The sequence below is a fragment of the Ctenopharyngodon idella genome, chromosome 23 (assembly GCF_019924925.1).
Source record: "Ctenopharyngodon idella isolate HZGC_01 chromosome 23, HZGC01, whole genome shotgun sequence".
NCBI classification, from domain to species: Eukaryota; Metazoa; Chordata; class Actinopteri; order Cypriniformes; family Xenocyprididae; genus Ctenopharyngodon; species Ctenopharyngodon idella.
Window position 1 is genome coordinate 15,441,291 of NC_067242.1, and position 16,455 is coordinate 15,457,745.

The 16,455-nt window shown below is 37.4% G+C and overlaps 1 protein-coding gene across 2 annotated transcripts in view; it reads left to right on the plus strand.

Annotated features, from left to right (window-relative positions):
* zc2hc1a (zinc finger, C2HC-type containing 1A) overlaps positions 1-16,455 on the plus strand; it is a 22,796-nt gene continuing 6,341 nt past the window's right edge. Inside the window, exons 1-7 of one of the 2 annotated variants that reach the window (XM_051881758.1) lie at positions 2-140; positions 872-942; positions 1,748-1,864; positions 8,454-8,489; positions 13,378-13,519; positions 13,631-13,779; positions 14,259-14,358. In XM_051881758.1, coding sequence (XP_051737718.1) covers positions 125-140; positions 872-942; positions 1,748-1,864; positions 8,454-8,489; positions 13,378-13,519; positions 13,631-13,779; positions 14,259-14,358 — 631 coding nt within the window. In that variant the 5' untranslated portion in view covers positions 2-124. Of the gene's footprint in view, positions 141-871; positions 943-1,747; positions 1,865-8,453; positions 8,490-13,377; positions 13,520-13,630; positions 13,780-14,258; positions 14,359-16,455 lie in introns of both variants that reach the window. The other variant, XM_051881759.1, reaches the window with a different exon arrangement.

Below are 16,455 nucleotides of genomic sequence, written 5' to 3' on the forward strand. Positions count from 1 at the left end.
CGTTTATTTCTGTTGGGAAACGGGAAAAGACCAATCAAAAATAAGGATACTAGCATGTGGAGCGGCTACCTAGAAGAGCCTAGTTGCTACAGCATCGGCCTTAGTGTCTTACCAGGCAAGAAAGATGGAGGAAATAGAAGGTAAGGCTTTAACTAAGGAAAGGATGCATATGTAAATATTTTGAATATTGTGCATCTAACCCCTAACACTCAATCCGTGTGTTTGTGTAATGGAGAGCAGCTTTGGTTTATCCAGTTCGCTGCTGTTTCAGGTTATCACCATGGAAGAAAATGACGTTTTGTAGGAAAATACAGACGTTTAACTGTTATTTTATGGGTTATATATATGTTTAAACAGACCTACACCGGAACAGTTTATTGAAATGGCATTAAATTTGTTTTAATGCAGCCTACTTCACATGATCAAATGTCACAACAAAAGCACAACAAACAGCTACCTGTTTATATATATATATATATATATATATATATATATATATGATCAAGTGAAGTAGGCTGGATTAAAACAAATTTTCAATAAATTGTTCCGGTGTAGGTCTGTTTAAACATCAAAAACAAAGGTCAAATGCTTTACATATCATTCAGGAAAGATTTTTTCTTTTTTTTTTTTTGACATCCTTCAGTGTCTTCTTTCAGCCCCTCAGTTGTTTTGCATGGACTGACAGGAGTGACCTATTTTCACATACTACTGCTTGATCTGTTCTCATTTGTTTAGCTAATCTAAAGCCACTGTATCTGAGTGAACTGGCTGCATAGACACACCCAAACTGAATTATTTTTTGGTCTTTATCATTTTTGTGTTTAATTTGATGATCTTTGTTACTATTTATATTTTTCGGTCTTGTCTTCAGAATCTCCTCCCGTTTCTGAAGACCTGGTGCCCTGCAAAATATGTGGAAGAAGATTCTTTTCAAGGGTGCTTGTAAGTTCTGTATAATATATAACTATTATTCTGCTATATGTTACCATATTTGCATTATTATGCGTTGCCTAGCAAGTTAAAGTATGTTACAATATGTACACTAACGTTCAGAAGTTTGGGGTCTGTAAGATTTTTAAAATGTTTTCTAAGGAAGTCTTTTATGCTCACCAAGGCTGTAATTTGTTTTCTCAAAAATACAGTAAAACAGTAATATTGTGAAATGTTATTACAATTTAAAACAATTCTTTTCTGTTTTAATGTTTAAAAATTGTATTTATTTCTCTGACAGAAAAGCAGAATTTTCAGCAGCCATTACTCCAGTCTTCAGTGTCACATGATCATTCAGAATATTCAGTTCAGTTAAACATTATCAGTGCTGAAAACAGTTGTGCTGTTAATATTTTGTAGAATCAATAATATATTTTTTCAGGATTCTTTGATGAATAGAGAGTTCAAATGAACAGCATTTATTTGAAATATGAATCTTTTATAACATTATAAAGGTCTTCACTGTCTTTTTTGATTAATTTAACACATTCTTGATGAATAAAAGTAAAAATGTTTAATTTTTTTTTTTTTTTTTTTTAAATCGTACTGACCCCAAACCTTTGAACGGTTGTTTACATTACGTGTTGCCTAGCAATGTACTAACCAATTATATTGTTGTGCAGTTGCTATATCAAGATTAGCAACAAGGCATGTATTTCTCACAGGTCACAATGTAAACACAAAACCTGGTATTATTACTCCGTCAACGCAGTGCTGTCAGTTATTTGATACCCACCCATCTTATTACCTGTTGTAGAAAAAACATGTGCCGATCTGCCAGAAGACAGTGGCAAAGAGAAGGAAGGTGTTTGACTCCAGCAGGCAAAGGGCAGAGGGGACCGATATTTCTACAGTCAAACCCATAAAACCAAAGGTGAGGAAACAACCACATCACACTTAAATATTACAGTTGTACTTTTGAACTTGTTGTTTTGTCCTGGATCTAGTTTGCCATATCCAGTACTATACATGTCTGCATATAAAGGGATTTTGGGGTTCTCTTCATGTTCATAGATGATGAGATGTGAACTGTGAGTTTTTATATACAATATATAGTTCAGACTGCTGAACATTCAGCAACAGTGTAGTTGCTGTCACCATAAAATCCGTCTGCAGTGGCAAAAGTGTCGTTCACCACCTTCATCTTAGTAGTAATAGAATAACATGAGCATAAAGGCAAAGAATCCATACATCTTACTGGATTTCAAGCCTTATTTACTAGGAACACTGGAAACTGTTTCCGGTAATAGTTAATAATATATAGAAATAATACCAATAATAAAGGCATTTTGTAAGGCTAGTTTACACTGCTCCAACACACTAACATCCAGTGAGTGTCTTGAAACTTTTGGGTGGTCTGGCATAATGAATTGAGGTGACAATCATGCAAAAAAATAATCCATTTGTAATCAGATTGGTGGCTCAATCGGACTGAAAAGCCTTCATGTAAACACCTTAATCAATCTGATTGAGCTCGATCCGAACTAAATTTCAATCAGATTGAAAGGGGTGGTTTATTCCTTTAGGACATGTAAACACTGGAAAGGACTACGCATGTACAATGACGTAGAAATAGTGTAATAACGTATGGCGCTCGGAACGAGCTGCAGTTGTTCCTAAATAAAATATGTTATAAATGACTGTCGTGTTATAAAATTCTCCTACTATTCATCGTCTGTGATGTGGAGCAAAACTACGTCCCATCAGTCCTCACTTCATACTCTCATCCACAGACACTTGATTTTGTGCGTGGGAAGGGGTGTTTTTAATGATTGATAAATAAAAGCAGCACGGCACAACGGTTCATGTGCTCGCCGTCTCCTAATCAGGACTGCAATACATAAATATTAAAGGGATAGTTCACCCAAAACTGAAAATTATCCCATGATTTACTCACCCTCAAGCCATTGTAGGTGTATATGACTATGTTCTTTCAGACATCATGTGTTTTGAAGCCCATATTAAATGCATCCATCCGTTATAAATATAATCCATACGGCTCCAGGGGGTTAATAAAGGCCTTCTGAAGCAAAGCGATGGGTTTTTGTAAAATAAGTATCCTTATTTAAAACTTTATAAAGTAAAATAACTAGCTTCCGCCAGACGACCGTACACATACGGCTTGACTTGAAAACTGACACTCGGTGTCTTTGTCCAAGGTGCTGCGATTGTCTATGAGGACATTTGCGTATTTTGAAAAAGATGGCCGCCGTCGGCCAATTAAGTTTGAGCGGCTGTCAGACAAGGTTAACAGAGACCAATCGGAATGATTGGTTTAACTAGCCTGTTTTAGCCCTAGAGGCCTGTTAGAAATTCAGAAGAAATCAGCCACTTCGTGTTTTTCCACATGGGTAAAAGATTGCATATAGCATGATTTTTTTTCCCGCATGCTCTCTTCGACATTCATGTTATATTGTACTACAACTCATTCTGAGCAACTTTGCCTCTAGGACCAGTGCTGTCAATCGAATCGTTCGTTAAATATTATTGATTATTTTCAAAAACCTTTTTAGGTTATGACAAGCCAAACAATGTCTACATGGAAAAAAGCCTACTGGACCTATAACTGTTTTTGGATTATTCAGGGTTCCCACGCACCTTGAAAGTACTTGAATTTCAGACACAGGAATTCAAGGCCTGGAAAGTGCTTGAAATAAATTTGAAATAATTTTTGCGAAAATTATAACATTCCCCACTTAGTCCTAGTATATTTGTTTTGGAATATTATTTTACAATCAGTGTCCGAGTTTTTTCTATTGCGGTACTTCCCCTTGCTTTGTTATTAGGCGGGGTTTGGACATTTGAGCAGCTGTGACACTTGCTGTGTCCGAAATGAACATTCTTATAAGTGTGGTCTCAACGATCTGCTTTTGAAGAAATATCATTGTATCGTGCTATAGTGCTTTCTGCGCCTCCATCTCAACATCCTGTATAGTACAAAGCGACATACATTCACATCACGTTAACACAGCGGTAGAGTTATACTTACGGAACACTGCAGTTATTCACATTCACAAAAGTTTATTATTTGCATGCGTTTTAAAGCCTTGCTGGTAAACATTTTATCCGTGTGCTGTTCTGACACGTGCTTTTCTGAGCGGGTACACCCGAAGCGCACACACTCTAAAAGCCTGTCAAACACTGTATTTACTGGACAGAGTTATAATTCGCATTTTATTCTGCTAAATACACACAAGGTTTACACCATTGGTTAAGTGTAAAGTGAAAGTAAACAGTTTAGAGATGCGCACATAAGCCTTAAGGGACAGACAACACATGCTGTGACTTGTCCTTAAAGGTATACCAAAAATATTTTCAACCAAAAATGAAAAATTTACAACTCTAAAGTTGTTCCAAACCTGTATTAATTTCTGTCTTGTGCTGAACACAAAAGAACATATTTTGAAGAATGTGGGTAACCAAACACATTTTTAATATAGGGAATTAGTTTGACTGTACTGCTCAGTCACTGGCAAAATAGTAAAACCAACATGAAAAAGATTTGTGATCAAATCATGAATCGTGATATGATATTTTTGCCATATCGCCCACTCGTACTTATTAATAAGATTATTATGCATATTATGTAGAGGCAATCAAAAGAGCCCAAAATATGAATGTAATTCACCAAATTGAACGTTAGGCGCTTTGAGTTTATAACCTGGTCTCATGAATTTATTCTAAATTCATTCTTTTTTAAATATCACTGTCTATAATGCATTAAGTCATGCTAAGCGTTTTCTTTTATAACTTTTCTATGAGTGGAATGCATCGTTATATTATATTTTTAGTATCTCGAACTTTCCTGAGCATCGTTTTGCACTCAGACAAATGACAAGGGGTGTATAGCACCCTCAGGCGAGCGCAGGTGGGGTAAAATGCCCCCAGTCAGACAAAGCAATTTGCTTTACACATTTCCATCAAAATCAGAGTACAGGAAGTTTTAGCTTAAAATTAAAAAGAATATAATCAATTATGAATAACAAAATTATAACATCCTATTTGAAAAATATTGTTAGCTGATGCTAGCTAACTATCTACCTGATGTTAACTTTTAACTTTGGTAATTTTTAAACAAAGTCCAAATATTTTTATTCAACCACCTAGTTGGATTACATTTGATGGAAAAACAAAGACTTTGATTCTCAGAACAGAGTAGCTACAGTAATTATGATAGAGGGAAGCCATTCTTCCGGGGGCATTTTACCACACGTGGCTGGGGGAGCATTTTACCCCACAAACTAGGTTTGAAAAAAAAAAAAAAAAAATTGTCATTCTGAAAATATAATTATTTTCCTTAAATAAGACATAGTCCCTAACTACAGGCCTGAAAGTTAGATCATTTACAGTGAAATCCATTTTCTTTCAGGCAGGCTACATCACCGTAAGCTTCAGGGTGAATACTTCTACATCACTCTTGTCAACGTAGTCCATAGTTACAAAAAATATATATCTTGACTTTATTTAGTGGTAATTTTGGGGAAAACAGTAGAGTTTCCCCCCACTCTACCCTAAATTCACAATTGCGAGTTACAAAGTCAGAATTGCGTGATATAAAGCCACAATTGTGTCTTATAAAGTCAGAATTGTGAGAGATAAATTGCAATTCAGATTTTTCTTCTAAGCATTGCAAGTTTATATCTATATTATATATATTCTGTATATATATTGTATATATTACTTTATAAGCCACAATTACAATCCATATAATCCTTTTTTTTTTTTTTCACTCAATTGCAAAATTTATTTTTATTATATTCTCTCTATATTATAATGTTTTTACTCAAGTAATGATTCATAAAAAATGAAAACCAAAACTAGTGTGGAATAATTGTTAACATTAGGGATAAGAAAGCGGTTTTAATATATTTTCAAAATTAATGTACAAATGATTCTGTACCTCTTTCGGGTTAAAATGGATGTGGATGCAAATGCAATAGGAGGGTTAAAATGTTAAGTACTGTCAGAGGTCTTTCATGACGCTCCATATGCTGGGATGTGAATTTGATAGGTGCTTGATATAAAATAAATGGTGCTTTAAAAAGTCCTTGAATCTGGTGTATCAGCTGTATCAGCATGCACCATGTAATCCCACAGATTTCTTTCCCTAGAATACATAAATAAAGGTCCATGAAAAATGTAAATAACTGTTTAAAGATGGACGTTTATTTGTGTGTTCTAGGGAAGGAAATCTGCGGGATTACTTGGTGCATGCTGATAGAGCTGCTTTTGAAATTCATCCTAAAACGGTTAAAGATCCATGTAGACATGTAGACAAAATGATTGATCGTTTTGCTAGATAAGACCCTTATTCCTCGTCTGGTATCGTTTAAAGCCTTTTGAAGCTGCACTGAAACTGTAATTTTGACCTTCAACAGTGGAGGCCATTGAAGTCCACTATAAGGAGAATAATCCTGGAATGTTTTCATCAAAAACCTTAATTTCTTTTCGACTGAAGAAAGAAAGACATGAACATCTTGGATGACATGAGTGTGAGTAAATTATCAGGAAATTTTCATTCAGAAGTGAACTAATACTTTAATAAAGGCCTTCTGAAGCGAAGCGATGTGTTTGTGTAAGAAAAATATCCATATTTAACAAGTTATAAAGTAAAATATCTAGCTTCCACCAGACCACCTTCCGTATTCACCTTACAAATAAAGTGTAGCGCTTCTCACAGTTCAAAACGCTTACACTATGTCCTATGCCTTCCCTATTCAAATTATAAAAAAAAAAAAAACTGGATATTTTTAAATTAGAAAGTTGTCCAGCTCGATGAGAACCGAGCTCATCATTGTGAATTTCTGTGCGGCCGTGCACATTTTATTTTCGCTTTCGAATTATATTTCTTCAATTCTCCTTGCAATAGTGTTGCGAGCAAGGCAAACATTTGCATATTCTTGCTTTTTATCTGGGCAGATGTTTTCAACAATTTTCATTACATTCTTAAATAAACTCAGAGAAAGATTTCCCATGTCTAACCGTAAGGTTTATGGGCCCTCATGGCTTGCTTTGGTAATGTTTTCATTGGACTCTTTTGCCCTCAAACAAAAATCTAAAAAATCAAAAATTCTACAATAATAATAATAATAATAAATAAATCTTGGAGGACATAATTATGAATTTCTCTTTCTCTTTTTTCACTTTTTTTATTTTGCAAATGTACATTTGGTGATTTTGTCCAAATTCTTTTCTCCTCCATGAATTGTTCATTGATTGTATTATTATTATTATTATTATTATTATTACTATTGATTTGATGTGAAGATTCCTTATTTCTGATCTTTGCCAGCATGTGTGTTTCCTGGGAATTGCTAATGTCATTCTTTATCAGTTGGTCTATTGGAATATCATGCATGGCTACACCAATAGCCTCATGTTTGTTGAGGCAGTGTAAACATGACGGTTGTTTTTTAGTTTTCTCAATAATCCTTCCAACTTGTTAGAAATATGGCTTTGTTGAGTAAACATGCCTTGGTTCAGAACAGACAAACTCAGGTTTGGCCTCAAGCAAGAATAACAAATGTGAAAAAGACCTCAGTCTCAGAAGAAGTCTGTTCAAAAACTTTTCCTCCACGGTTACCCTCATGTCTAGTTTATTTAAGAATGTGTAATGAAAATTGTTGAAAACATCTGACCAGATAAGAAGCAAGAATATGCAAATGTTTGCCTTGCTCGCAACACTATTGCAAGGAGAACTGAAGAAATATAATTCGAAATGCCACCATGGCCATGTTTAAAAAAAACAAAAAAACAAAACAAGTTGATAAGAAGGGCTGTTGATTTTAAAATCTGATAATTTTTTTCCACAGAGAGTTGTAGTAATTGTGTTTGTCTGATATGGCAAGAGACAATCTCTGTCATGGAAGAATATAATGAGAAGAGGCATTACGAGACAAAACATGCAAAATCCTATCAGAGGTTCTCCAGCAGTGAATGAGAGGATATAGTTAAACAACTGGAAGCCTTTTCCACAGCAGCGATTATTCATCAGAGCAAAAGAGTCCAATGAAAACATTACCAAAGCAAGCTATGAGGTGGCCAAAATCTAGGCCACCTCATAGGTCTGAGGTCTTTTTCACATCTCAATACTCCTTCCAACTTGTTAAAAATATAGCTTTGTTGAGTAAATTTAAAACAAAGTTGTTCTAGCAGCCTTAAGTCTGATTTGGGCCACCTCATAGCTTGTTTTGGTAATGTTTTCATTTGACTCTTTTGTTCTGATGAATAATCGCTGCTGGGGAAAAGGCTTCCAGTTGTTTAACTTTATCCTTTTAAGTTTGGTTACTGTCATTGAAAAGGGGTGCACTACATAGCCCCTCAAATAGAACCATATAAAAAGGTTCACCGCAGAGCCTCAGTCTCAAAAGAAGCCTCTGTTCAAAAACGTTTCCTCCACGGTTACCCTCATATCTACCCCAATGTCCTGAAATATTCTGAAACCCCTTTTGATTATGTTTCAGTTACAAAGTTCTTCCAGCAGCTCTAAGTCTGATAAAGTAAGTTGAATGTTTGTTTTCGTTTATTTATTTTTCTCATAATTGAATTGTGTGTCTCACCATGTCACTTCTGATATTAAGGCTTCAGTGTTTAATATTTGCTGATTAAAAAAGGTGGTCCTTTTTAATTCTCAAATGGAGGCAGGCCTTGCGATTTTTTAAATATTTAAATCTTTGTAATTGTTTTAAAAATATGAATGAAAGATCTCTAAAGCCCAGAACACACCAAGCCGAACTAGTGGCATCGAAAGCAGACTGCGGGGTTGGTTCACGTCAGCAGCGTCTGGGTCCAAAGTCGCCCTGACACACCAAACCGACGTTCGACACCCAACGGCCAAGTAGCACGTCCGTTCTGCACCTGAGTAAGAAGAAATGCCTTTCCGTACCAGCAGGTGGCAGTAGCTGAACAGCCAATCAGAATGATCAGATGGCCCGACTGACAGACGAGCTCCGATGCCGATTCAACATGTCGAACCGGCCGAAAAAAAGCCGACGAGGACCAACTTCAGCTGACGGTGCGGAACACACTGAGAAAACTTAGTCGGCCGATAAACAAAAACTGCCCAGCGTCCGACCGTCGGCTTGGTGTGTTCCGGGCTTAAAAGAGTTATAAGTTAACCAAGGAAACCCACCTTAAATCTAGCCATTACTATATCATAAGAGCTCTGAGATTAATTCATAAAGTCTACAAGAATGTTAGATTAGGAAAAGGAATGGGCCATAATAAAAATCTGTGCTACTTCTCTCAGTCCTTCTTATCCTCAAACAGGAACTGTGTCCTTAGCCTGAGGGAGTAATCTTGATTTTTGTCAAGATGTTTGTTTTGACTTTACTTTCTGGAATCACTAAACAATGTTAATCTATGTGTCCTGACATACAAAACAGTTATTGTTGTTAAAAACAGTGGTTCCATTTCGAAGTGGAACTCAACACTGCGTCTTGGATTGATGCTATGGGGAATGCCATCAGTGTGACTGGTGTCTGAAGCACATGTTTACACATGACAATTTCATTGGTTGACAACAGTCCATGATGCCATCACCGGAGCGCCCGTGAGTATAAGTGGGCACCTGCAATGTACATCATCAGCTTTTTTGTCTTTAGGAGCTGTTTATGTTAGCGTGCTTAAGGTGATTGCTATGGAGAAGCACTTGAACAAGCATTTTAGGATGTGTGTTCCTCCATGTCCCAGGGTTTTTTGACACACGACCTGTGGATTCTGTTTGGGTGAGGAGCACGTGCATTCAGTTCTCAAGGGAGTTAAATGTGCCCATTGTGAGAAACTCACAATGAGTAAGCTCTGTTCTAAAGCATTGTGGGACCAGCATCTGCGCCCAAAAGCTTGGGCTTCACTGTTAACGAAGTCGAGCTGGCTTAAGAATTTGAATGTGGAGGTATTGCGCAAGCGAGTATATGTGAAGATGCCTCCTGTTGAAGAGACGCTTGAGAGCTACCTCTCTCAGGGTAATTCATCCTCTTTGAAGGCTCCGATCCTGCTGTCTAAGCCATTAGGGACCACCTCGCCCTTGAACAGCAGGGCTTATGCGCAAGCAGGTCAGGCTGGTGGTTCCTTGCACACAATGGCCATGTTGTAAGAAAACCAGGTAAATCTGCTTAACGATTTAGATCAGGAGCGGGGAATGTCTCTAAGCTGGCCACCAAACAAACAGCTGCTACCATTGGTCTTTCAATGGTGGCAACGGAGAGGCATCTGTGGCTGAACTTGGCAGATATCAAGGAGAAAGAGAAAAGCCTTGGGAAGACGATGGTTGGGAAGGTTAGGGAGGCAATTGTTTTCAGGAAGTACGTCCCACGTCTAAATGTCTAAATCTCCAAATCTCCACCTAAGAACTCTGGGAGACCTGGTCTTTCAAAGTCTGAGGTAAGTGATTAATAAGAAGCAATTTAATAAACAGGATTGAATCGCTGATGAGAAGTAACATCCCTCCTCCTTCCCTTCTTTCACTGTCTGTCACTGGCTATGGCATCTGTCACTGGCTATGGCATCTGTCACTGACTATGACTAATGTTAATGTATTTAGGTGCAGGCTATAACAAGTCCTAGATGAGTGAATTAAGAGGGTTGAGCTGCCTCCCCCAGGGCTCTGGGGTCTTTAAGTAAGGTTAGTTCCCCGGTGGCTTCTTGGGGTGGGCCTCTTATGTAGCTGCTAACAATAAATGCCTGGCAGGCTCCCTTTGGTAGCTGCTCTTTAGGATTGAATGTAGAGTGGAACCTCTCCCACTGTCTGGGGTTTTGAAGTAAGATTCTTCACTTCTCGTCGGAGCCTTAACCGGTCCATGTAGAACCTAACAAATAGAGCACTCTCCCCAATTGTATAGCTGAAGATCCCTTGTGGTTCCCTAGGGGTTTGAGTTTTTAAGCTCCCCCTGGAGGTAGTGGTGAGCCAGGGTTGCAGCTTAAAATGTTCCCCAGGCAAGTATTCCCAATGGGTTGTGTCATACAAAAGAGTTGATATAGCTAAGCCTTAGAACTCTGTTCTTGGGCCTCATATGGCTAATGCCTGGCCCACAGGGAAGGGAGGAAGGTTGTAAAGGCCAGGACTTTCCTTGTCACAGAGCAGAGAACCTTGGGCAATGGCCGAGGGAATACTACCACTTGACAGCCTAGGATGCACCTTGTATGATTGACGCATCTGGGGCCAGATTCACGAAACATTCTTCGGAAAAAAATTCTTCTTAACTACCAATTTTTTCTTATTTTCTAACTTAAGAAAAAAAGATAAGAATATTTTGTGTTCCCAAAAACTTTTCTTAAAAATGTTCTTAATATAAAATTTAAGAAGTATTCATGTTCCCAAAAAATAATGTTCTTAAAAATCATCGTAAATAACTTTTTAAAGTTAGGAGGATAACCTTCAACCTGTCTTAAATAACCAAATGTAAGACATTTAATTAATTTATTGGGCTGTTTCAAATAACAAGCATTAGAACATAACACTAGCTAGCTACATATAAAATAAATATTACTACTAGTACCAGGAATGTGAATGTGGATGAGTACTCTGAAGTGACACTGATCGATCATTTGCGCTTATAGCCTACATGATGTGCTCACTCTAGCTAGACCTTGAGAGGCAGCACAGCACACAGATACAGGACACATTCACTCTAGAGAGAGCGCAAGAAAGACGGAGCACAAGTTAATGGGATAGACCACTGCATCTGAGACAGGCTCTTTTAAAATAATGATTTGAACTTGACACAATGCATTAAAAACACAATGCTTAGTGATTAACTCCTGTCAAGCTAGTCGTAAGAAAATAGTCTGCATGCTTATTATGATATCTACAGTAATCTTCAAGCAGAGCAAAAAGAAGGGCTTTGAGGTTTATTATTCAGCAAGTTTTGAGTTCAGCAATACCCGCCTTTCATTTTCTTAAGAAAACATTTGAGAACTACTTAAGAATTTTTCAAGAATTGCACTTAGGAACATTCTTACAAACTTCTTAGAAATTATCTTAAGAATTTTCTTTTTTCTCAAGAAGATTTTCATGAATCCAGCCCCTGACTCTGGCTAAGTAAGTCCATAGAGTCGATTTACGCAGATGTAGTGTTGAGTTCCACTTTGAAAGGGAACGCCTCAGGTTATGACTGTAACCATGGTTCCCTGAGAATGGGAACAAGACACTGCGTCTCTTTGCCATGCCTCGGGCTTGCCTGCATGTCTCCTTCAGACAAAGAAGCAGGCGCCCTCTTATACTCACGGGCACTCCGGTGATGTCGTCATGGACTGTCGTCGGCCAATTAAATTGTCTTGTGTACACACGTTTCAGACACCAGTCATGCTGATAGCATTCCCCATAGCGTCAATCCAAGGTGCAGTGTCTCAATCCCCTTCTCAGAGAACCATGGTTACAGTCACAATCTAAAGCCATTATCCAAGGCAATATTTAAGATACTTCTGTTGTAATGATGACAAAGCTGCTTGCTTTCAAACTTCTTTATTACCAGAAGCTTAAGCGTATCAGTAGATAGATAGTGTCAAGTGTTAACATTTTAATTAAATAAAATACCTTAAGTTCTAATATTTGTATCACTGTAAACTCATTTTAATTTGCATTCACAATGTATAGGTACAATATTACTAGTGTATAAATATCAACCAATATTGGATATTTAATTGTTCTTGCTCCTTTACCCTATTCTTACATTTAGGTTACCATTGCAATTATCTAACACTTAATTTTTAAAATACTTAACTAATATCTAATTTTCATACTGTACATTATAATGTTGTGATGCCTAAATTCACTTGTAACCTTAAATACATTTTTTTAGTGTTTTTATTTTTTATTTATTTAGACAAAATTGTATGGAATTTTACTATTGACCCTTTATCATTTTTAATCAGAATTTTAAAGGATTAGTTCACTTTCAAATTAAAATTTCCTGATAATTTACTTACCCCCATGTCATCCAAGATGTCCATGTCCTTCTTTCTTCAGTCGAAAAGGAATTAAGGTTTTTGATGAAAACATTCCAGGATTATTAGATATAAGGATTATTCTCCTTATAGTGGACTTCAATAGACCCCAAACGGTTGAAGGTCAAAATTAGTCTTAACTAGCTAAACGATCGGTCATTTTCTAAAAAAAAAAAAAAAAAAAAAATAAAAAAAATATATATATATATATATATATGCTTTTTTTAAAACCTTAATTTCTTTTCAACTGAATTTTAATTTGAAAGTGAACTAATCCTTTAATAATGGTACATGCCTACATTTTAAGTGATTAGTTCAGCTTATGGCCATCTTGGAGGTTATGTAGTAGGTGATAAAGGAAATTTAGATTATCCTGCATTCCCGTTGAATTCTGTCCAAATTGTACTTGTGCCCATTTTAAATTAAATGTTTGCTTTTAAACAGCCGGAACCACCCAAGAAACAGTCCAATTGGCGCAGAAAGCATGAAGAATTCATTGCTACCATTCGCGCAGCCAAAGGCTTAAATCAAGTCATGAAAGATGGTGGACCCCTTCCTCCACCCCCTCCTCCATCCTATGATCCAGGTAAAAAAAAAAAAAAAAAAGAGAGAAAAAAACCCACTTGATTATTGACTCTAGGAATTGTTACAGTAATATTGGTAAAAAAAAAACATTAACAGCAATTGACTTTTTCAGATTATATCCAGTGTCCCTATTGCCAGCGACGCTTCAGTGAGAATGCAGCAGATCGCCACATCAAGTTCTGTAAGGAGCAAGCATCCAGAATCTCCAACAAGAGCAAGCTTCCTGGAAGTGATAAAGCCAAACCCCCAACCAGGACTCAGGTGAGGCTTCATTGTGAACATCACTTGGGATCAGCCAATGGTTTATTTGTTAAATTTATTAAGGAAAAAAATGTATAAATTTTTAATGTCGTAAAACATAAAAGCAATTATTAGAAATTTTCTGATTAGAAACATCTTGTGGCCCCTTTGGAGGCTTGCTTAAAATGTTTTTTTATTATTATTATTAATATTTGTCTTTTTCAGTCACTGGAGTCATTAAAGTGGCTTTTGAAGTACTTAAAGCAGTGTTTTTTCCCATGGTCATGAAGCCACGACCCAAATTTTTAGGAATTTGGATAAAGCAATTTCTCAAAAATCGTTGACAAACACGACCATTCCTCTTTACTTAACATACGCATAAACTGTAAGAATATCACTAACACTAATGAATAAACATAATTATATTCCACTCGATCACACCACTTGTTTACAGTACCTTGAGTGGTTAATATAAACATTGCATTTTTCTGTGTCTGCAGTACAAACCTCCTCCACCAAAGAAGGCAAACTCTCCTGCTGTATCCACCGTGTCCTCTCGTCTACCTCAGCGCTCAGCCTATGGGCAGGGTGCTGGCACAGGTTTGGACTCCTCCACTTTCCAAAATTTGGCGCTGTGACCAGGGGAGGATTAAGGTGGTCAGGGGCCCCTAGGCTGCTCTTTGTGTGAGGCCCCCCTACCCCCTAATCATTATGCTTTACTGGAAAAATGTATTTAGTGCCATACGTGGTCCACACGCAAATAGTAAAGTGAATTGGCATACTGTTACGAAATGACAGCACTGAGCACAGAGAGTGAGGATCCACATGCAGTTTAATGAGAAAATACAATCCACAGTCATAACACACATAACACACACACATTGAGACAGCCAATATTACAGTGTTTCCTCTACATTCCTTCAAGTGGTAAAATGAGAAATTGAACATTACAAACAAGCACAAGGCCCAGTGCTTAGAAGCAACCCTTTAATTATGATCAAGAAACAACCAAAACTAACATCAACAGAGATGTAAGTGGAAAGAATACCAGATATTACCCTCTGCCACCACAGCCACAAAACAATTAGAAAGGAAATATGTAACTATAAACAGCAAAGCAACAGAATTCCCTGCATAATAAAAGCATAATAAACAAAGCCATAATAAAAACAGCAGCAGCACATATCACTGTTATTATAACAGCAATAATAACAGCAACACAATATTTACAAAAATATGTACATTTTGTTGCATATTCCTACCTTTAGAATTTTTTCTTTCTAGATTTTCTGGCAGAGAAGTCCTTAATGAGACCAGTAAAATCCAATTTGCACAGAACGTCATATTCAATGGACATGAGAGACGGGTGATTCAGTCAGTTTTGGCCCATTGTGGATCTCGGTCTATTTTTAATTAGTCCCAGTTTTGAAAAAGAGCGCTCCCCGCTGGCGTTGGTTGCAGGCAAAGTCATAAATAGCCTGAGTGCTATATCAACATTTGGAAACACTGATTGTAGTTTCCTTGTTCTTATAAGTTGCAGCAGTGACCTTGCTGAGGTGTCCTCGTTTTCTTTGATAAATTGTCTGAATTGTCCAATTTTGTCCAAAAAATCCTCCTCTAGATCACTTGCATATTTCTTCTGCAGATTAGTTGTTCCTGTGCAAAGATCTTGTAGGAGGATGGATGGAATCTCGTTCAAATATCCAAATGTCTGCTGAATACCTTTTGTAGGTGTGATACCTCCTATCCAGCTCAGCACTGAGACGGTCTATGACGGCGATAAAAACAGTTGTTTTGAATTTGTCGCGTCCTGACTGCTCATAATCAGGTCCAGGGGATTGATTCGCTTGTTTTTTCCTTTTCCTGTGTCTCTGCATGTCCACTTTGTAGACTTGTTGGGACAACAATGGAGACATGTTTTTTGCATCACTCTCAAACTTGTTAAATTCTTCTCGAAGACTGGCTACATAATCCCTCAACGAGCTGACCAAATTAACAGCAGTACATAACATAAATCTAGGTCAACTGCCTGTAAAGCAGTACTAGTCTTGTGGAAACGCTGCAGTATGTTATTCCACTTATTACACAGAATGCCATTCTCTAGCTTGTCCATCTTCACATACAGTGTCCTGGCTTCATCCCGTGCAGTAAGACATTGGTTTGTGTTATTACTGATCTTTTGCAGCGACTCCTGGATCTTGGTGTAATTTGGTGTAGTGCTTTTGTTGCTTGTGTGTGAGCTGACCAGCTAGTGTCTGAAAGATGTTTCAAAGTCTTGACCCTCTGGTTGTCATTTGGCTGTAAACCTGCTGTAATTGTATGCCAACGGGATGTGGATTTGGAGGAAAAATTAAAGTGTCTGCACTAAATTAAAAAATTCCTCCTTTTCAAGGCAGCAGTTTACACTATTAACTCCCACTAAATTGAGTGTTTGTGCAGTGCACGGTACCCACTCAATGGGTTTACCTGTTTAATGCGTGCTTGTAGGCCAGTGTAAACACCAGACATATTGGCTGCGTTGTCATAACATTGGCCTCTGCAGTTACTGACATCAATGCCCATGTCTTGTAAAACACCATGGACAGACTGGCAAAGCGACTCTCCTGAATGACTCTGGATTGTCAGAAACTTGATAAAACGCTCTGCGATGCAGCCATCAGGTGCCACATATCGCATGATGAATGTGAGCTGGCCGGT